The 21,871-nt window shown below is 44.5% G+C and overlaps 1 protein-coding gene across 4 annotated transcripts in view; it reads left to right on the top strand.

The window, feature by feature from the left end:
* The first annotated feature begins 4,142 nt into the window (after positions 1–4,142).
* Positions 4,143–21,871, top strand: part of LOC133142299 (AP2-associated protein kinase 1-like) — a 37,863-nt gene continuing 20,134 nt past the window's right edge. For all 4 annotated transcript variants that reach the window (XR_009710170.1, XM_061263441.1, XM_061263439.1 and 1 more), the window contains exons 1-9: positions 4,143–5,033; positions 11,541–11,659; positions 14,709–14,817; positions 16,605–16,747; positions 17,149–17,270; positions 18,319–18,400; positions 19,456–19,588; positions 21,387–21,490; positions 21,724–21,809. Coding sequence is in view for 3 of the 4 variants with exons in the window: in XM_061263441.1 (XP_061119425.1) it covers positions 4,865–5,033; positions 11,541–11,659; positions 14,709–14,817; positions 16,605–16,747; positions 17,149–17,270; positions 18,319–18,400; positions 19,456–19,588; positions 21,387–21,490; positions 21,724–21,809 (1,067 nt within the window). In the remaining variant the exon portion in view is untranslated. The remainder of the gene's footprint in view (positions 5,034–11,540; positions 11,660–14,708; positions 14,818–16,604; positions 16,748–17,148; positions 17,271–18,318; positions 18,401–19,455; positions 19,589–21,386; positions 21,491–21,723; positions 21,810–21,871) is intronic.

Raw genomic sequence — 21,871 nt, 5'->3', positions numbered from 1 at the left:
CAGGGATTAAGTGAAACGGCAGGCTTTCATGCAGGTCGTCAGAATAGGGTCAAGGGACAGCAGAACAGGGCAATCAAGGATAAACAGAGTTTGTAGTAAAGGCAACGGGTCAGAACCAAGCGAACAGGGGTACAGGGGATTAGGCAGGTGGTCAAAGGACAGACGGAGGTGAAATCAAGCGGGGGAATCAAGACACACAGGCTGGAATAGGGTGAAGAAGGGTGAGGGAGGATAGGTCCGGTGCAGAGAGGGAGGTCCAGGGTGAGCGAGGGTTGGACAGAGAAGGGGTAGGGCAGAGAAGCAGGCAGGTGGTAGGACGGGAAACCAGAACATGCAGGGCACAGAACAGGCAGGTAAACAGAACAAGCAAAGAATCAAACAAGCACAAAGCAAGAAGCAAAAACAAACTAGCACAGAACAATGAAATAGCAGGCAGGCTTATATGCCACACTAATGACAAGACAATGAGAAACAGGTGACATGAATACAAGAGGATATATACACCGCGTTCCAAATTATTATACAAATTGTATTTAAGTGTCATAAAGATTCAATTTTTTGTTTTTCAATTAGTGATAATTAGTTTGCCAGGTGAGCCCAATTAAAGGAAAAACTACTTAAGAAGGATGTTCCACATTATTAAGCAGACCACCATTTTCAAGTAATATGGGAAAGAAAAAGGATCTCTCTGCTGCCGAAAAGCGTGAAATAGTTCAATGCCTTGGACAAGATATGAAAACCTTAGATATTTCACGAAAACTTAAGCGTGATCATCGTACTGTTAAGAGATTTGTGGCTGATTCAGAGCACACACGGGTTTGTGCAGATAAAGGCACAATGAGGAAGGTTTCTGCCAGACAAAAACATCGGATTAAGAGAGCAGCTGCTAAAATGCCATTACAAAGCAGCAAACAGGTATTTGAAGTTGGTGCCTCTGGAGTCCCGTGAACATCAAGGTGTAGGATCCTCCAGACGCTTGCAGTTATGCATAAACCTTATATTCGGCCACCCCTAACCAATGCTCACAAGCAGAAACGGCTGCAGTGGGCCCAGAAATACATGAAGACTAATTTTCAAGTCTTGTTCACTGATGAGTGCCGTGCAACCCTGGATGGTCCAGATGGATGGAGTAGTGGATGGTTGGTGGATGGCCACCATGTCCCAACAAGGCTGTGACGTCAGGAAGGAGGTGGCGGAGTCATGTTTTGGGCCGGAATCATGGGGAGAGAGCTGGTCGGCCCCTTTAGGGTCCCTGAAGGTGTGAAAATGACCTCTGAAAAGTATGTGGACTTTCTGACTGACCACTTTTTTCCATGGTACAAAAAGAAGAACCGTGCTTTCTGTAACAAAATCATCTTCATGCATGACAATGCACCATCTCATGCTGCAAGGAATACCTCTGCATCATTGGCTGCTATGGGCATAAAATGAGAGAAACTCATGGTGTGGCCCCCATCCTCCCCTGACCTCAACCCTATTGAGAACCTTTGGAGCATCTTCAAGCAAAAGATCTATGAGGGTGGGAGGCAGTTCACATCCAAACTGCAGCTCTGGGAGGCTATTCTGACATCCTGCAAAGAAATTCAAGCAGAAACTCTCCAAAAACTCACAAGTTCAATGGATGCAAGAATTGTGAAGCTACTATCAAATAAGAGGTCCTATGTTAAAATTTAACTCGACCTGTTAAGATGTTTTTGATTGAAATAGCTTTTGATTTCAGTAAATATGACCTCCGAATGCTGCAAATTCAACAAATGACCATTTTCAGTTCTTTACAACCTATAAAATGTTTTGAAACTCCTAATAATAATTTGGAACAGTGCATTAAAAATTTTTTTTTTTTTTTAAATACTGTTATCATTGGGAGGTTTGTTCAATAACATTCGAATTATACCCTAACAGTTGATGACTTGAAAATTATGCTGACTGTCATTTGCATCGACTATTTAGGAAAATCAGAGAAAAATATCATTTGCATAATAATTTGGAACGCAGTGTATATATGGTGTGGAGGGCGGAGACAACACGGAGAAAGAAAACATGGAACGGAGCATGAACACACAGAACACACATAAATGGGGAAACAAGGAAAAAGACATTGACGTGGGACGCGACGAGGAAAACATGAAGCGGAGCATAGAACTAAGAAATACATAAAACAGGGAAATTAAAAATGATAAGAATAAGGGAAAAGGGTTCAGTCATCTCCTTGATTAAGTACAAGGGCACCATCTTGTGGTATTGAATTGTTAGTGTTGTCATTTGTATTCATAAAGTAAATGGAACCTGTTTTTTTCCCACGGCATGGGCATGCTATTTCAGTGCATTCACTCAGGTACTCACTTGTTTCATAGGTATGTGACACTGCTCACAAGCACCTGTTACATGACATTACATGTCATTTGGGAGACGCTTTTATTCAAAGCGACTTACAGTTAATTAGACTAAGCAGGAGACAATCCCGCTTTATCCACAAGTATCCTACACAAGTATCCTCCACTGCCAGAACCTGCAGGTTCTTCCTCTACAATATACGCCGTATCCGTCATCTCCTGACAGAGAAAGCCACCCAGCTCCTAGTCCAGGCGCTCGTCATTTCCCGCCTGGATTACTGCAACTCCCTCCTAGCCGGTCTCCCAGCATGTGCCATCAAGCCCCTCCAGCTGGTCCAGAATGCTGCAGCCCACCTGATCACCAGTCAGCCCAGGTCGGCTCATGTCACCCCTCTTCTCATTGGCCTCCACTGGCTTCCTATTGCCGCACGCATCCGTTTCAAGGCCCTAGTGTTGGCATTTCAGGCTGCTAAGGGGACTGCCCCACCTTACATACAATCCTTGATCACTCCCTACTCCCCAGCTAGACCACTCCGGTCTGCCAGCTCTGGGTGCACCTGGCGGTCGAGCTGCACGTTCACGCCTGTTTTCCGTTCTGGTTCCTCAGTGGTGGAATGACTTGCCTACCACTGTCAGGACAGCAGAATCCCTCCCCCTATTTCGACACAGACTCAAAACCCACCTCTTCAAACTCTACCTTAGTCCTCCCTCCTGATTTCCCCCGCCCCTCCTTTCTGATATCCCTATCCTTGTCTAACCCCCCCCCAAAAAAAAAGTTGCACTTATGATGACGACTATGTTTAGAACAGCATTCCATGTGTGTTTTAGTTCTAGATGTGATGCTTTCTTTGACTTATGGTAGAACCTATGCACTTGTAAGTTGCTTTGGATTAAAAGCGTCTGCCAAATGACAAAAATGTAAAATGTAAATGTAAGGGCCTTGCTCAAGGGCCCAACGGCTAGAAAATGTCACGATGTGCAGAGATTAAACTCCTTATTCCGTTTCTTCTCCCCAGCATGGCGTATACTGCATGTGTAGGAAGCTCTGTTCCCCAGGAAACCCCTTATGTTTTCATTGCCAGACGCAAACACAGGTAAAGGTAAAGTGATATGCCAGGTTTTTGGGATATACTTGATCCATAAAATTATATTTTTGAAGAAGAAACCCATATTTATCATCTTTCTTAATGATTTTGAAAGTTACATCACTACAATACGATTTTCAAACTGCAAATCAGCTGTAACCTGTGCAACACATCGGTGTTGGTTTGAAGGATTTTTATGGCCTTCCTCAGGTTATTTCTATATCTTTTTTTCTCTTGCTAATCATCTCGGTTGTTTATGTTCTTCATTGTGATCATATGATTTCAGTTGTTATTTTATTTGAGAGAAAAAAAGAGGAAAATATAAAAAAACGTTCCAAATTTCCTGTTTCGCATTTCCTGGGATGACCAGAGGCAGACACATCTGTTTTTTTTTTTTTCAACCATTCATTCCCTTGACCTTAGTCAGCCTTGTGTAGATAGCATACGTTAGCCACTAGTTCGGGTAGGTAGGACGCTAAGGTTTACAGAAAATAGCGTGCTGGCAAAGAAAATAAAGGTGACAAGACATGGGGATACATCGAGACGTGTCACGTTGCACAACGAATAGAATTTATTCGATAGCGGTCTATCTTTCGGAAGCTTGATGGAGACGTTTCAAATTATTAAATAATCTGTCCTTCCTGGAAATTAGGATTTTAAAGCAAAGCATGAGTTTGCTAGCTAGCTAGGAAGCTACTATCTGATTAATTTATGATAGGTAAAAAATAAACCATCTGGCTTGCTCACGTTTAATCAGCATATGACATCCAACTTGCACAGTAATATTTGGCGAACTAGCTAATGTTAGCTTCTAGCTAGCTAAGAACAAACTCAGCTGTCAGTTTCTGCAGTTATAACTAACGGGCACAGGATAGAAAGCAAATGAGTGGATGTTTTGGACGTGAATGCAGCTGAAAGGAAAATCTGTTGTTGACAAAGCTAACGCTACCAGTTTGTGGCTGCAGCTGTCGTTGCTAGTATAACTAGCTGTGTTAAGCAAAGCTAGTTAAATTATTTATTTCGCATCGAATGCTTTTAACGCGCATGCTAAGTAGCTAGCTATCCGCCTTGGCTTGCTGGTTTTTAGTCTCTTGTATTTTGGAAGCGTTGAAAGCGTTGCTTAGCAAGCTAGATGGGCTCAGCGAATCTAAGTGATGACACATAATGTACCTAGTCTACATAGCTGGGCAGCTACCTGCGGAACGCGATTGCATTTTTAGAGTATTAAACGCCTGCTACCATTAAATTGTAATTTATTTTGTGTGACGGCGTATAATCTTGCTCATTCTTAGCCTGCAAGCTAATGTTCACTGTCCCACATCGGGCCGCTTTGAATGACGTGCGAATCCCGCGGCGGTGGTCCAAAGCCAGCTTCCATGGAATGATTGTTTTATCATTTTATTGACATTTTGAAAGTTACCCCCTCCTCATAGTTTTTATGGACACATGGAAACAATGAAGAAGTTTTTCGATTCCCGCCGGGAGCTGGTGAGCTCTGGGGCGGGTTCTGGAGGTGGTGGAGGCGGCGGGTCCTGCGCAGCTGGCAGCAGTTTCATTGGGAAAGTGTTCGCAATTGGTCGGCATCAGGTTACTGTGGAGGAAACGCTGGCTGAAGGTGAGAGCTTGTAAGGTGTTTTAATTTGAATGCATAGTGGAGTTTAAGATTGGTCGATGCAGTGCATCTAATCGTTTGCGTTTGATAGCTGTCAAGCTATAGACGAGCAGCTAGCCTGACTATTAGGGGGCAAACGATTATGGCGTTTTGTTATGGCCGACTTGACTCCAAGTCACCACGCTGTCATATTTAACCGGTTCTATCTATCATGAGAACTGCCTGGGCCCTAGGTCATCAACCAACCAGTAATTTTGCTGTCAGATGACTGAAATAATATGTGTGGTAAGTAGTTGGCTTTATAAATAGTACGTATCCATGTTCAGGGTTTCTCACACAAGAACAACAGTTACTACAGCCGGAACTCTCAAGAGATGGGTCAATGACAAACAAGGGATTCCAGAAAAAAATAATAATGGGTTAAAAATGCAAATAAAAGCTATTTTTACGTTGATTAGAATGATATTTAGTTATTTTAAAAATATATATTTTCAGCAAATGTAATTTCTATATTTTAATTAAGAATCAGCAATGTCATACAGGATAACTGAGATGGATTTCAAAATATTTTTTGCTGTCATAAAGGTGAGATCTCAGCAAGTATGCTCAGGAAATAAATTACTTAAAATGTAACATTGCTTGTTGTAGATTATGGGTCAATGCGTTCAAATCTCTCACACAACACTTGAAAGAAGTGATCCATGCTGGAAAACATCTGAAAATGCTTTCTAGCTCATTATACCACACTGTTGTTGTGTTCTCAACTCAATCAATTTAAATTCTACTACAAAACAATCTGTGTTGTCCGGCCTGCCTGACAGTCTTCATAAACAATGACCTACTGACTACTCAATAATAGACCTCTATAGTATGACATGATCACTATAGTATGATAAAAGATTTTCTTTGAAATCACTTTTTACTTACAGTGGCTGATCCAATGGATAGCTAATACAACCAAATAACAGCCTACTTATTAGTCCAACAAAAACAGACCACCATCGTATGATGGTAACCACACTTCTTACTATATTAATTCCTTGCTCTCTTTTTTGCAAGAAACTCCTCCCTAGCTCCTGAGTCATAATTCTTGTGGGCCATGAACCTGGCTACTCACTCTTTGCAGGATAGGGGAATCTAGAACTTAACCGGTTCTAAGGGGCGGCCTGTAGTCTAGTGGTTAACGGGACTGGGACACGCAAAGTAGGTGGTTCTAATCCCGCTGTAGCCACAGTAAGATCTGCACAGCCGTTGGGCCCTTGAGCAAGGCCCTTAACCCTGCATTGCTCCAGGGGAGGATTGTCTCCTGCTTAGTCTAATTAACTGTATGTTGCTCTGGATTATAGCATCTGCCAAATGTCAATAATGTAATGTAGACCTGATGAGAGCAAACATTAGCTTGCAACAGAATTTTTTTATTAAAATGGGAAAACCGTGCTTGTTAAAACATGTATTAATTCCTAATTTTTTACCTATCATTGTAAATAATTGGACAGACAAACAGTCTGTCTCCATCAGTTTGTTTGCTTGTGCAACCACTGTAGTATTATGTATCCACCACAAGAGGGCTAAAAGACTTGCCTCAGTTCAGTTTGTCCTACTCCAAGCAGCCAGGGAACAGGGAACTGTTTTCAATAGGGAGAGCCCTCGTGGTGTGGATTTCATCATTCATTTCATCATACGACCAGTTACTAAATCATGCTGACATATGACTCATAAAATGGGCATGCAGTGTAAAACAATCATACACCTTTTATTTATGAATCACAAATATCTATAAAAGTGTACAGACAAACGACTCCACCTAGTGAATGCCCTCAATTATCCTTATATGGTGGCTTAGTGCATCTTATTTCACTATTTAAATCACTTTCAAATGGCTTTCAAACTAGGCCAAATGCCGCAATTGTAATTGTAGTAAAATGAAAATAAAAGAATGAAAAGAAAATAGCAGCAAGTATGAAACTAATTCTCTGAATATGACATTGAAGTGCTGGCAGGATCGCAACTATTGTTTGGTCTCATCAGTAGTATCCAGCAAAATAAAATACAGTGCCCTCCATCGGTCCATTATTGGTCTTGGCTTGCCTCTGATTTGCCACAATTTTAGATTTGAAATCACACAATTAACATGTGGTTAAATTGCACATATGCACAGCTATGCTTGTACAGTTCTCTTCATTGATGATGATGATGCTGATGGTAGTAGCAAAATTAATTCTGAAGAGTATGGACACATCCTATCAGCTCAAGTTCAAGCAAATGCCTCAAAGCTCATTGGCTGGCGGTTCATTCTACTAGCAAGACTGAATTTTTTCAAGACTGAATTTTTTCCCAATTTGGTTGGCAGTTGTACCCTGTTTATTTCACCCATGTTGAGGAAACACGCTACTGCCCATCCTGTGGCAGCTGGAAGTTGGTCGATACGCCTTCCTCAAGCATCGCTTCATCCTCTGGACTGGGGCATTGTATGTGCCGATCCTTCTCTGCCGAGAACCCCCCAGCCCTCGGAGTGACGGCCCAATTAGGCCGCTCCCGTGTGGCCTTACTTGGCTTTGGCGGGACGAGGGCTCAAACCCCGATCCTTGGCGTGCAACTGCATCGATGCTTTAGCCGTGGGCCACCGAGGCACTCCATTCTTCGTTTTTCAAAGCTAAAAAAAAGGGTTGCCAAGTCATTCACCCGATCTGAACCCAATTGAGCATGCCTTTTTGAAGAGAACTTCAGGGCACTAGCCCCCAAAACAAGCATGAGCTGAAGACGGCTGCAATACAGGCCTGGCAGAGCGTCACCAGGCACCCAGCAACTGGAGAGTCCATGAATCATAGACTTCAAGCAGTCATTGCAGGCAAAGGATATACAACAACATACTTAACATGACTACTTTCATTTACGTAACAATCCTGTGTCCTCAACATTATGCTGACCTGAAATGGGGGGACTATGAATGAACACTTTTTATAATTTCCACAGTGTGAAACCAAAATGTATATAAATGCCCTTTATTGAAATCTGCTAATGTGCACTTTAACCACATGTGATTTTTTACGACAAATCTAAAATTGTGGAGTACAGAGGCAAATTAATAAATGATGTGTCTTTGTCCCAAACATTATGGAGGGCATTGTATCTTGCTTGGCAAGCTTTGACAGGTTGGCTCTGGGTAATGGCATGGACTCATCCTCATGTGCAAGGAAATCTGTTTGGTCCCTAAAAACAGTGCATTGCTCCTTTCGAAAGTCTTCCAATAGTGTAGATGTGAATTGATACACCTGATGCTACATTGGTTTAGGCTACGTTGCTTATATTAGGATATAGCCAATACAATATAAAATGTTTAATTCCCACAACTTGTGATCATGTTTGGTTTTAGCTGTTATAACAGACAGGAGCATCATGTTAATTGGCAGGCTCAACTGTTTCAATTTTATTTGCCTTTGTACATTAGACGGCAGTGACATATTTCTACTTAGTTGCGTCATTCTGGATAGCACCCTTTGCTAATAAAGGTAAAAGGTTGCCTAACGTAGCCTAAACTACTTACCTAGGTAGGCAGATGTTCCTTTTTTTAATTTGGAAAACAGTATTAATGTCATATTTTCTGCTAAACAATTGTATGGTCACATTATTATTATTTTATTTTTATTATTATAAAATGGAGTGGACACCAGGGAGGAAAAAATGGTCTATAGAACTAGCATCTCCGCGCTATAATCACTGCATGAAGCAGCACCCACAGCAGTGCATGGCTGCACGTTGGTCTGTCATGCAGGCCAGGAGCCTTCTCTCAGGGATTTGCTTTTTCTAAATTAAGCTGCAGCATCAACGATGGCGGCGTATTGAGCAGATAAGCCCTCGACTCTCAGGACAACACATTCACCCTCCTCCTGACAGATGGTATGTGCACGCTCACAAATGTGCACACGCGCACACACACGCACATGCGCACGCACATACACACACACGCACATGCGCACGCACATACACACACACACATGCGCACGCACATACACACCCACATACACACCCACACAGGCGCACGCACATACACACACATGCACACACTCATACACACCCACACAGGCGCACGCACATACACACACACGCACATACACGCACATACACACACACACACATGCACACACACATACACGCACAGACGCACACACACATGCGCACGCACATTCACACACACGCACGCACATACACACACACGCACATGCACACACACGCACATGCACGCACACATACACCCACACACGCGCACGCACATACACACACACGCACATGCACACGCACATACACACCCACACACGCACACGCGCATACACGCGCATACACACACACACATGCACACACACACAGGCACACGCACATACACATGCGCACGCACATACACACACACGCACATGCACACACACGCACATACACACACACGCACATGCACACACACATGCGCACGCACATACACACACACGCACATGCACACACACATACACACCCACACACGCACACGCGCATACACACACACAGGCACACACACATACACATGCGCACGCACATACACACACACGCACATGCACACACACATGCACACACACGCACATACACACACACGCACATGCACACACACATGCGCACGCACATACACACACACGCACATGCACACACACATACACACCCACACACGCACACGCGCATACACGCACACATGCGCACACACACACAGACACACGCACATACACACACACGCACATGCACACACACATACACACCCACACAGGCACACGCACATACACACACACAGGCACATGTGCACGCAGACACACGCACACGTGCATACACACACACGCGCATACACACACGTACACGCGCATACACACACACACGAACACGCGCATACACCCACACACACACAGATACACACACACACACACACACACACACACAGGCACATGTACACGCAGACACACGCACACGTGCATACACACACACACACAGAGGCAAACAAGCAAGCACGCAAACACGCGCACATACACACACACACGCACAGAGGCAAACACGCACGCAGGCGCGCAGACACACAAAAGCCTCTCACAGACACCCAGTGAAGTGCCCACTCTCTGCATTTCCTGTTCCACACAGGATGCGACAGCATGAGGGGCAGTGTCCCTCCCTTTCCGGGGCAGGCTATTCTAAGCCACTGTGAGCACCGAAACAGGTGGCCCTTTCTGCCGCCCGACAGTGGCCGGCAGCCAAGAAACCATCCCATTGCAAAAAACGAGTGGAGTGGAGGCGGTGAATTACTCCCTCCATACTCTCCTGACTGCCATTTCACAGCAAGATGGAGACACTGAGAGGCCTGTCTGTTCTGCAAGCTCAGATTCACTACAGCGCATGCATTATGTGAATCCAGACAGGCTGTGCAGCTTTCCTCGCGGATGCCGTCATTAAGTTAGAATGGGAAATAAACTGTGCTTCAGGAGGGTAACGGCCAGTTAGAGAGGGCAGTACATAACCGCAACTCATACATAATCAACTGCATTCTCCTGCCAGTCTGTCCTCTATTAATGCCCTGGGGGACACAGGACAGAACCTTGTCTCCTAGTGGTCCTCACTGGACTACAAATTGGGTGGTCTGATGCCAAAGGTGCTATGTTCTAAGTTCTTGTCTCGTGTTCATCAATTTATCCCAACCCCAAATGTATTCAGTTTATTGCAAAAACGAAAGAATTGGCCTTGCTATTCCAATACATATTTTTATGATGGGACTGTATTTATGATTCTATTGTTTTTTGGTAATTAATGGACACAATATACAATTAACATATTATACGGCCTGCAAGATTTCTGACCCATCAGCTAGTTTCTTGCAAAAAAGAGAGCAAAGCATTAATATGGACCAGGTAAGTAAGAAGTGCAGTTAATTTAGACTAATCAGTGCACCATTACTTGTAAAGACTGACCTGCTGGATAAAGCAAACAAATACATATTTTTACAATTAATCTGTTATCCCGTATGAGATCTGTGACTGGTGTCATCATTTAATTCAAAATTAAAATCTAGAAATGACATTTGCTGAAAATATATATATATATATATATATATATTTTTTTTTTTTTTTTTTGAAATAACTAAATATAATTTTAAGGTTAGGTAAGAACTGCTCTTATTTGCAATTGTAACGTATTTAATTGTTTTATAAACTGGAATCTCTTATTTCTCAATGACCTATGTAATTCCAACATGGATCACCTGATATTGATGTACATACCCTCAAATTAAAGGTGACAGTCTGATCTTTTATATTCATTGTTTCATTTAAAATCCAATGTGCTGGAGCATGGAGTCAAATTGCCCTGTCCAAATACTTACAGACTGCACTGTATACATTATATGGAATGCTGTATTGGCCAGATCTCAGGATTATGAAAGAGTTCAATCAATAACTAATGAAAAAATTCCCCTCTCTCCTCCTTCCTCTGCCACCCCCTCCCCCTTTCTCTTAGGTGGCTTCGCCATTGTGTTTGTTGTGAGAACATCTCAGGGTGTTCGCTGTGCTCTGAAGAGGATGTACGTCAACAACGATGACGACCTGCAGGTCTGCAAGTGCGAGATCCAGATCATGGTGAGTTACTGTGACCAGAGCAATCTGGATCATGGTGAGTTACTGTGACCAGAGCAATCTGGATCATGGTGAGTTACTGTGACCAGAGCAATCTGGATCATGGTGAGTTACTGTGACCAGAGCAATCTGGATTATGGTGAGTTACTGTGACCAGAGTGATCTGGATCATGGTCAGTTACTGTGACCAGAGTGATCTGGATCATGGTGAGTTACTGTGACCAGAGAGATCTGGATCATGGTCAGTTACTGTGACCAGATCAATCGGGATCTCTGTGAGTTAATAATAACTTGAACTATTAATGATTAATATAATTTTTATCTGAAAATTTAAAAAGAAAAGAGAACCATAAGTAGTTTAAGACTATGAAATACATAATGGCCCACATGTGAACGTCACTGCAGCGAGAACTTTAATCTTCAAAACAGGACCTTGCCTTTGATGGCGGCGAAGCCGAAAAGCTTGTCCTGATTTTCTTCACTCCCCCTCGTTCCCTCTTTTGCTCCACTCATTAACTCCACTCCTTTGCTCCACATACTTCCGCTGGAGTGGAGGAGTGGTAGTGGGGGAATGGTGTAAAGGAGGGTGGAGTGAAAGATAATGGGACGCGACCAACGTTTCTGGGGCAGGAAGTAGCTCTGACAGTGTTTGTAAACGGAGGTCGCGAAGATACTTCCAGGTGGCCACTCAGAGGCAGAATAATAAAAGCTTTTATATTACAGTTTAATGGGTGAATTATCTGCTTAACATGAATTATAATGCTAAATAGGATAATCTTAAAAAGGCTACAGATTTTACATTCCTGTGGACGCAGTTCCATCTGTAGAATCTAATGGACTATTTTTTTTTGGTTAAAGGAAAATAACGTAGTTAAGTTCTGAAATAGCCATCTCAGTCCATCAGCTGATCTTTTAAAACAAATCCATTAAATATAATTATAATATAACTGTCCTGTACATTTTCTCGTAAACTTTGATCATTGGTCTCTAAGCAGGAAGCCCTCAACAAGTATTGAACACCGCAATGTTTCCCTTCCATAAAGACAGGAGTGGAGCTGAATTTCTGGCACCGCTGCAGTAATTCTTATCCAGTTTATCTATTCTATCATCTTCTGTAGCCTACAGATATCACTTGGTTAGCCTGAGCGATATGACGGACAGCTCTGACTTTGCACAGTTACGGCACGGCTCCGTTGCAGCCACCAATGCCTGCAATCAGGATTCGTTCCGATGGCGATGGCTGAAGTTGATGGCTGCAGTGGACAAGCTTTTGGATTTTAAGGAAGAAATACAACCATACAGTTTTGAGCCGGAATCTACAGAGGAAGAATTGCGTGAGCGAGAGAGACAGTGGAGGATGAGGCACCCGAAGCTAACAGCTTTCTAGCAGCAGGTTGTGAGGGAATCTTATCGTTACGTATCTTTGATGTGCTGCAGAGATTGCACTCAATGGCAGCACAACTCTTATACCTCTCCCTAGTCGTTCGCCGTGGAGTACCCATTCAAATGGCCAACGATAAGCGGTCAGAGCTGCTAGAAAGCTGTTAGCTTCGGCTGCCTGTTTAATTTAGATATTAATTTGAATTGAATTGGCGATTGGACACCATGATATTGATCACTAATCATTAGCTGGGTGGGCTGGGGTGCATTGAAACCCACATGAGTTTGTGCTTTGGACCGTGGGTTGTGACGTCACAATGGTGCTGCCCTGTATGTTAGAAGGAAGAAAACCTGAACCAGAATGCGTGTTCCCTCATCAAATTCAGTCCTGTTCCATACAGTGACAGCATAACTATCTATCTGTAGACTACTAGCCGTAAATTCCTCAAGTCCTCAGACTTTTGATTGCGTGTGTGCTTGCGTTTGGAATATAATCTGATGTGTTTGTGTGTGTGTGTGTAATATAATATGTGTGTGTGTGTGTGTGTGTGTATATGTATGTGCTTGTGTGTGTAATATATGGTGTGGTTTGTATGTGCTTGTGTATGTGTATGTTTGTAATATTATATGATGTGTGTGTGTGTGTGTGTGTGTGTGCGCGTGTGTATGTAAAATATTATGACGTGTGTGTGAGATATATGAAAGAAAGCAAGCCTTTGTGGCGAGCACATAATTGGTGCTCCTGTAGGCTGGTTAAGTCCCCTGTTTGTTATGTAGACGTTGATCATGTCTCCTCTTTGGTGCTCCTGTAGGCTGGTTAAGTCCCCTGTTTGTTATGTAGACGTTGATCATGTCTCCTCTTTGGTGCTCCTGTAGGCTGGTTAAGTCCCCTGTTCGTTATGTAGACGTTGATCATGTCTCCTCTTTGGTGCTCCTGTAGGCTGGTTAAGTCCCCTGTTTGTTATGTAGACGTTGATCATGCCTCCTCTTGTTTTTTTTTGCTTGTGTATGTGTGTGTGATATTATAGGGTGTGTGTGTGTGTGTGTGATATTATATGATGTGTGTGTGAGTGATAGTGTGTGTGATATTATACGGTGCGGTGTGTGTGATATATGATGTGTGTGTGATGGCGTGTGTGATATTATACGATGTATCTGTGTGTGTGATAGCGTGTGATATTATATGATGTGTGTGTGTGTGTGTGTGTGTGTGTGTGTGTGTGTGTGATATTATATGATGTGTCTGTGTGTGTGATAGCGTGTGTGATTGTTATGTGGTGTGTGTGATAGTGTGTGTGATATTATATGATGTGTGTGTGATAGCATGTGTGATATTATATGATGTGTGTGTGATAGTGTGTGTGATTATTATGTGGTGTGTGTGATAGTGTGTGTGATATTATATGATGTGTGTGTGATAGCATGTGTGATATTATATGATGTGTGTGTGATAGTGTGTGCGATTAGCCTATATGATGTGTGTGTGTGTGTAATAGTGTATGTGATATTATACAATGTGTGTGTGATATTATGTGGTGTGTGTGTGTGATATTATACGATGTGTGTGTGATATTATATGATGTGTGTGTGATAGTGTATATTATATTATATTATGTGTGTGTGTGATAGTCTGAGTGACATACTGACTGTGTGTTGTGATGCGTTTGTACAGAGGGACCTGGCGGGCCACAGGAACATTGTGGGATTCCTGGACTCGAGCGTTACTCAGGTGGGAGGGGGGGACGTGTGGGAGGTGCTTATCCTCATGGACTTCTGTCGCGGTGAGTCTGTCCGTCTCTCTGCCTTTATGTCTGTTTGTCCATGCGGCAAGACGCTGGCTGTGTGAACGCGTCTTGTTATTTTCAGTTCCATCATGGTCCTGTGTGTTGGTTTATTTTTCTTCTTCTTCTTGTTGTCTTTGTGTTTGCTAGTCAGTGTGATTACTCTGTTGTTGTAAGGATAGTTATCTGGGTTCGGGTGATGATTGAGTGTGAGTGTTTAAAGGCCAGTTCAGACCAGATTCGCAACATGATGAGCTTGGTCTGAACTGGGCATATGGGGTTGTTCTTTATAGGCTATTGCAGGGTTTTATGTTGGTGGTGTTGGGGTGGTAATGTTTTTTTATATTTATGTGGTTCTGAGGGTGATTACATGGGTCTTCACTGTTTTTAAAGGAGTGTTGTGAGGGTAAATATGGGTGAATATGGGGTATGTGTTATGGGTGTTCATACTTACGTATTTACGGGGGTATTTATGGTTGTTTATTGATATTTATAGGGTGTTTTGATGGCATTTTTAGGAGTGTTCATACAGGAATTGTGAGGGAGTACTTTGTTGGGGTATTGCAGGTGTCCATGTGGCTGGGTTGTGAGGGTACTGCAGGTGTCCATGTGGCTGGGTTGTGAGGGAGTACTTTGTGGGGGTGCTGCAGGTATCCGTGTGGCTGGGTTGTGAGGGAGTACTTTGTGGGGGTGCTGCAGGTATCCATGTGGCTGGGTTGTGAGGTGGTGTGGAGGTATTGCATGCAGGTGTTCATGTGGCTGGGTTGTGAGGGTGCTGCAGGTGCCCATGTGACTGGGTTGTGATGTGGTGTGGAGGTATTGCATGCAGGTGTCCATGTGGCTGGGTTGTGAGGGGGTAATTTGTCGGGGTGCTGCAGGTGTTCATCTGGCTGGGTTGTGAGGGTACTGCAGGTATCCATGTGGCTGGGTTGTGAGGGGGTACTTTGTGGGGGTGCTGCAGGTGTTCATGTGGCTGGGTTGTGAGGGTGCTGCAGGTGTCCATGTGGCTGGGTTGTGAGGTGGTGTGGGGGTTCTGCAGGTGTTCATGTGGCTGGGTTGTGAAGGGGTACTTTGTGGGGGTACTGCAGGTGTCCCTGTGGCTGGGTTGTGAGGGGGTACTTTGTGGGGGTTCTGCAGGTGTTCATGTGGCTGGGTTGTGAGGGAGTATTTGGTGGGGGTACTGCAGGTGTCCCTGTGGCTGGGTTGTGAGGGAGTATTTGGTGGGGGTACTGCAGGTGTCCCTGTGGCTGGGTTGTGAGGGGGTACTTTGTGGGGGTTCTGCAGGTGTTCATGTGGCTGGGTTGTGAGGGTGCTGCAGGTGTCCATGTGGCTGGGTTGTGAGGTGGTGTGGGGGTATTGCAGATGTCCCTGTGGCTGGGTTGTTAGGGGGTACTTTGTGGGGGTTCTGCAGGTGTTCATGTGGCTGGGTTGTGAGGGAGTATTTGGTGGGGGTACTGCAGGTGTCCCTGTGGCTGGGTTGTGAGGGGGTACTTTGTGGGGGTTCTGCAGGTGTTCATGTGGCTGGGTTGTGAGGGAGTATTTGGTGGGGGTACTGCAGGTGTCCCTGTGGCTGGGTTGTGAGGGAGTATTTGGTGGGGGTACTGCAGGTGTCCCTGTGGCTGGGTTGTGAGGGGGTACTTTGTGGGGGTTCTGCAGGTGTCCCTGTGGCTGGGTTGTGAGGGGGTACTTTGTGGGGGTTCTGCAGGTGCTCATGTGGCTGGGTTGTGAGGGAGTATTTGGTGGGGGTACTGCAGGTGTCCCTGTGGCTGAGTTGCTGTACCCTGCAGGTGGGCAGGTGGTGAACCTGATGAACCAGCGCCTGCAGAGCGGCTTCTCCGAGCCTGAAGTCCTCAGCATCTTCTGTGACACCTGTGAGGCTGTGGCAAGACTGCACCAGTGCAAACCTCCCATCATCCACCGGGACCTCAAGGTACATCCCACCACGTCTAAAGAGCCGTGCGTGTGTGGGTATGTGTAGGACCGTGCATGTGTGTGTGGGAGCGTGAACGTGTGAGTTTGTGTGGGAGCGTGCACGTGTGTGTGCGTGTGTGGATGGGTGAACGCGTGTGTGTGTCCATGTGGCACGTGCGTGTGTGTGGGAGCGTGCATGTGTGTTAGTGCGCGCATGTGTGTGTGGGACTGTGCACGTGTGTGAGTTTGTGTGGGAGCATGCACGTGAGTGCATCTTGTGGAAGTGTGCATGTGTGTGAGAGCATGCACGCGCGTGTGTGTGGGAGCGTGCATGTGTATGGGTGTCACACAAAAGTTTACTCACCCTCTCCTCTTGCTCAAACTGCCCCTCCCCCCCCCCCCCACTCCCCAACTCTATAGGTGGAGAACATTCTGCTCCATGACAAGGGCCACTATGTGCTCTGTGATTTTGGCAGTGCCACCAAAAAGATCCAGAACCCGCACAGCGAGGGCGTGACTGTGGTGGAGGAGGAGATCAAGAAGTGAGTCGCCGCTGCTGTCTTGCACATTCAGTTCAATTCATTTACATGTTTACAGACATCCAGACCTGAACCCCTCCAGGAGCATGGCTTGGGTGACAGTAGCAAGGAAGAATTCCCTGGCTGGTATTAGGAGGAAACCTTGAGCAGAAAATGACTGTATTTTCTATACTGCGCTAAAGTCCAAGACCACCCTTTAATTTATTGAAATTAAATTTATTCCAGTTAAATCAGCCATTCAGTGCAAAAACTTGTTTCAGTTCAGACAATGCAGGAAATGTGAACATAACTTAAAATGACAGAAAAAATGCACATCGCTTTTACAGTACATGTGCACGCTCCCACACACACACATCGCATTTACAGTACATGTGCACGCTCCCACACACACACATCGCTTTTACAGTACATGTGCACGCTCCACACACACACACACACACACACACACACACACACACACACACACACACACACACACACACAAACACAAACACACACACACACACACAGACACACACACACACACACTTTTACAGTACATGTGCATGCTTCCTTACACACATTAACACTCCGGAAAGGAGATTAATTTTGTTCCACCTATCTCATCTAATGTATTTTCAGATATAGTCTGAAATTATCTTTGGAAGGAAGCAAGGCGTCTATTGAAGTCAGCTAGCAGTTAATAGGCTATAAAAACTCAAGCCTGTAAAACACGTCATTGGCTACCTGTATGTCCTGATCTGTAAATGTAAGTGTTTCTTGTGGTAGCTCCATACCCATTTCTCAGCGCCTTGTAATCTCGACGTGTAAGCATGCCATGGTTCTGACGTGTTATGGGTGTTTCATTTATTCGACTGTGTAATTAGTAATCGTCTTGGTAAATCGGTCGTTAGTATATTGATATCTGCGACCACAAACGAGACGCAGTGGAGCGAATGTTTTTGCGTTGCGACGGTTTCCTTAGTAAATCTGGCCCTCTGTGTTTAGAGACAGCATGGCTGTGGTTGACGCACTTTGGGTGCATCGCTTGCCTCCCTGTCTCTCTTTTCAGATACACCACGCTGTCATACCGCGCTCCTGAGATGGTCAACCTCTACAGTAGGAACCTCATCACCACCAAGGCTGATGTCTGGGTGAGTGGACCGTGTTGAGACCGTTCTGAGCTCCATCTGTGATGAGCCTCATAAAGTCCTGATATTTACCATGAGGTGTGCATGCTCTCAGTATGTGTATAAGCTCTGTGTCTTTGCTGTCGGTCCTGGGTTTCTTGCTGTGCGTGTTTGCTTGCTTGTGTGTGCATGCGAGCGTGTGTGCGTGAGTGCGTGAGCGTGTGCGTGAGTGTGTGCGAACGTTACAGACATTTACCCCTTATCAAACTCCACGATAAACCAGACTGTGTTTATCGTGCTGAGACAGGGGCAGCAAGGTTTGATAAAGAGACTGTTCTCATTAAACACCATCATTCCTGCCTCCGTGAATTGCCCCCACAACTACTGAGTTGAAACAACATTGCATAAACCTTTTTTCATGTACAGTATAATCATGTCTGGTGGGTTGGAATGCTAATGTCAAGGAGAATAACTTAGTGTGATTTAGGGGCTGTATTACAATGGTTAACAGGGTTTGTTCGATATACAGAGATAACACAAGTAAGATTATTGATGTTACTGCTGTTTTCTGATTGTGTCTTTATTTGATTTGTTTTTCATTGGGTATATAAGGATGTGGTTCGGGGAGGCACATCAACACGGTCCATTTCACTTCTCACATTTTTGCAGTGCACCATGGTGTGTGTTCAGAGACTCATTAATACGACCTCCTGCGTGCCATTCTGCACCACTGTATATTGCTATCATTGAACATTCGACACTACACAAACTACATTCACCTTAACCTGCCTCCTCTTTCAGTCTTACCACTACACACCTAGCAGTTTTGAAATCCTAACGTACACATACAACTTGGGATATCTGCAATCGTAGTCACTCGCCTATACACTAGTGTCTTCACAAGATACACAATTGTATCATTGTAGGATATACAAGCCAGAGGCACGTCCGCATCTGTTAGTACAGAGGAAGGGATGACATGATTAAAGGGTTAACACCGCTCCAGTAGTGCACAGTAAGACGCATTGATGTATCTGAGGGGATTCTTTCATGTGCGTGTCTGTGTGTCTTTACTGTAGGCTCTGGGTTGCTTGCTCTATAAGCTGTGTTACTTTACCCACCCGTTTGGAGAGAGCCAGGTGGCCATATGTGATGGTAGCTTCACCATACCTGACAACTCCCGATACTCCCAAGATATGCACTGCCTCATCCGTGAGTTTTACAGCTTCTATGTCCATCTGTCCTTCCACATGTCTGTCTGCGCCAATCTCTTTGCATTTCTGTCTTTCTCTGTCACTGTCTGTATGGGGTGTGATTAAGATGATGAACTTTGCCTTTGGTTGGGACGTTGATGTCCCAAATTATTGTTGCATTCGTATTTCAGTCGTAATAGAAACTGTGATGAAGGAAAACCTCAAAATGACAATGCCAGATTCTTAAAAAGACGTTCCACTCGCATGAATGGCAGTTTAGATACTTATTTGCAAAGCAGGGCAATACAACTCTGGCCTCCCCATTGCCACACTCATGGTCTATAACCCTCACCTCGCCATAGTCTCAGACAATATAAGGCATATTCTCACATATCCTTAATACAGTTTCTCTACATCAAAAAATCATGTTCCAGTATAATAAAAAATATACTACATTGTATATACAACGTACTTCCAGTTTGGTAGAAATATAAGTTTGTTTTGCTAATTATTAGATACAGACATATTTATGAAATCGAATATCCCACCTGGTTTTGAAGGTACGACAAACATTGAAGTTTATTTTGACATTTTTGAGAACTATATACACTCACTGAGCACTTTATTAGGTATTTATTGGACTGATTTCTTCTACTTTTACTACTGTAGCCTATCCACTTAGAGTTAGGATCGGTTGTGTGTTCAGAGATGCTCTTCGGCATACCACTGTTGTAATGTGTGGTTATTTGCGTTACTGTCACTTTCCTGTCAGCTTTGACCAGTCTGGCCATTCCCCTCTGATGTCTCTCATTAACAAGGCATTTCTGTCTGCAGAACTGCTGCTCACTGGATTTTTTGGGGTTTTTTTTGCACCATTCTTTGCAAACTGACTAGTGTGTGAGAATGCCAAGAGATCAGCAGTTTCTCAGATACTCAAACCTCCCTATCTTTTCCACGTTCTGATGGTTGATGTGAACATTAACTGGAGCTCCAAACTATTATCTACATGATGGTATGCTTTGCACTGATGCCACACAATTGGCTGATTAGATAATAGCATGAATAAGTAGGTGTAATAAAGTAAAAATGTTCTCAATAAAGTGCTCGGTGAGTGTATTTCCCAGGACTATACAAAAGTGATCCGTAAGCAGGTCTTCCTTCTGAATTAAGGCATCATTCTCCATCATTCTCACCATTCTCACTCTCACTGTCATTCTCCAGTCTGTCTCTCTCCCTCTGTCTCACTCTGTCATTCTCCAGTCTGTCTCTCTCCCTCTGTCTCAGTCTGTCATTCTCCAGTCTGTCTCTCTCCTTCTGTCTCACTCTGTCATTCTCCATCATTCTCACCCTCTGTCTCACTCTGTCATTCTCCAGTCTGTCTCTCTCCCTCTGTCTCACTCTGTCATTCTCCAGCCTGTCTCTCTCCCTCTGTCTCACTCTGTCATTCTCCAGCCTGTCTCTCTCCCTCTGTCTCACTCTGTCATTCTCCATCATTCTCACCCTGTCTCACTCTGTCATTCTCCAGTCTGTCTCTCTCCCCCTGTCTCACTTTCATTCTCTAGTCTCACCCTCCGTCTTTAACGCTGCCCATCTGTTTCCCTGGCTTTGTGCCTACTATTCGTCTGGTTGTCTCATTTGTCTTCTCTGTCTTTACGAAATGTTCTTCCTGCTCGTGAAGCCGCCATGACCCCTGTGTAGACAGCCTGGCGTTCCACCTGCTTAATGCACTCTGTTCTTCCCACTCTGTTTCCCTGCACCACTCCTCCCTCTCTCCTCTGCTGTGCTCTGTCATTCTCTCTCCTCATTTCTGTATTCAGGGTACATGCTTGAGCCAGACCCTGAAAAGAGGCCTGACATTTACCAGGTGTCCCACTTCGCCTTCAAGTTGGCCCGGCGAGATTGCCCGATCCAGAACACACAGGTGCGTGTCCATCCGGCTCTACCTGTCCAGTGTCTTCTCGGAGTGTCTGTTTGCAATCGAGAAGGTAAACTGCATGCATGTTTGCGTTAGATAAGGTGAAAGTACCTGCTTAGCCGTTCTGAGATTTTCCCCGGTTGAGCTGTTTCTGCCTTGTTTTTGTGCTTTAAGCCCAACCAATTGCTCCTTCCCAGGTTCCGGTACATCACTAACCCTTATCACATGTCATTACCCAGAATTCCCCCATTCCAGAGAAACTTCCAGAGCCAATAAGGGCCAGTGAAGCAGCGGCCAGGAAGACTCAGACCCAGAGCAAATCCAGGTGGGCATTCTGTCCAGTGCTATGACATTTCATTTTCACCCCCTTCCTCCTGAGGAATTCAA

The sequence above is a fragment of the Conger conger genome, chromosome 12 (genome assembly GCF_963514075.1).
Source record: "Conger conger chromosome 12, fConCon1.1, whole genome shotgun sequence".
NCBI lineage: Eukaryota > Metazoa > Chordata > Actinopteri > Anguilliformes > Congridae > Conger > Conger conger.
Note: the sequence above shows the minus strand (reverse complement) of the source record. Positions and strands in the feature narration are given on the sequence as shown.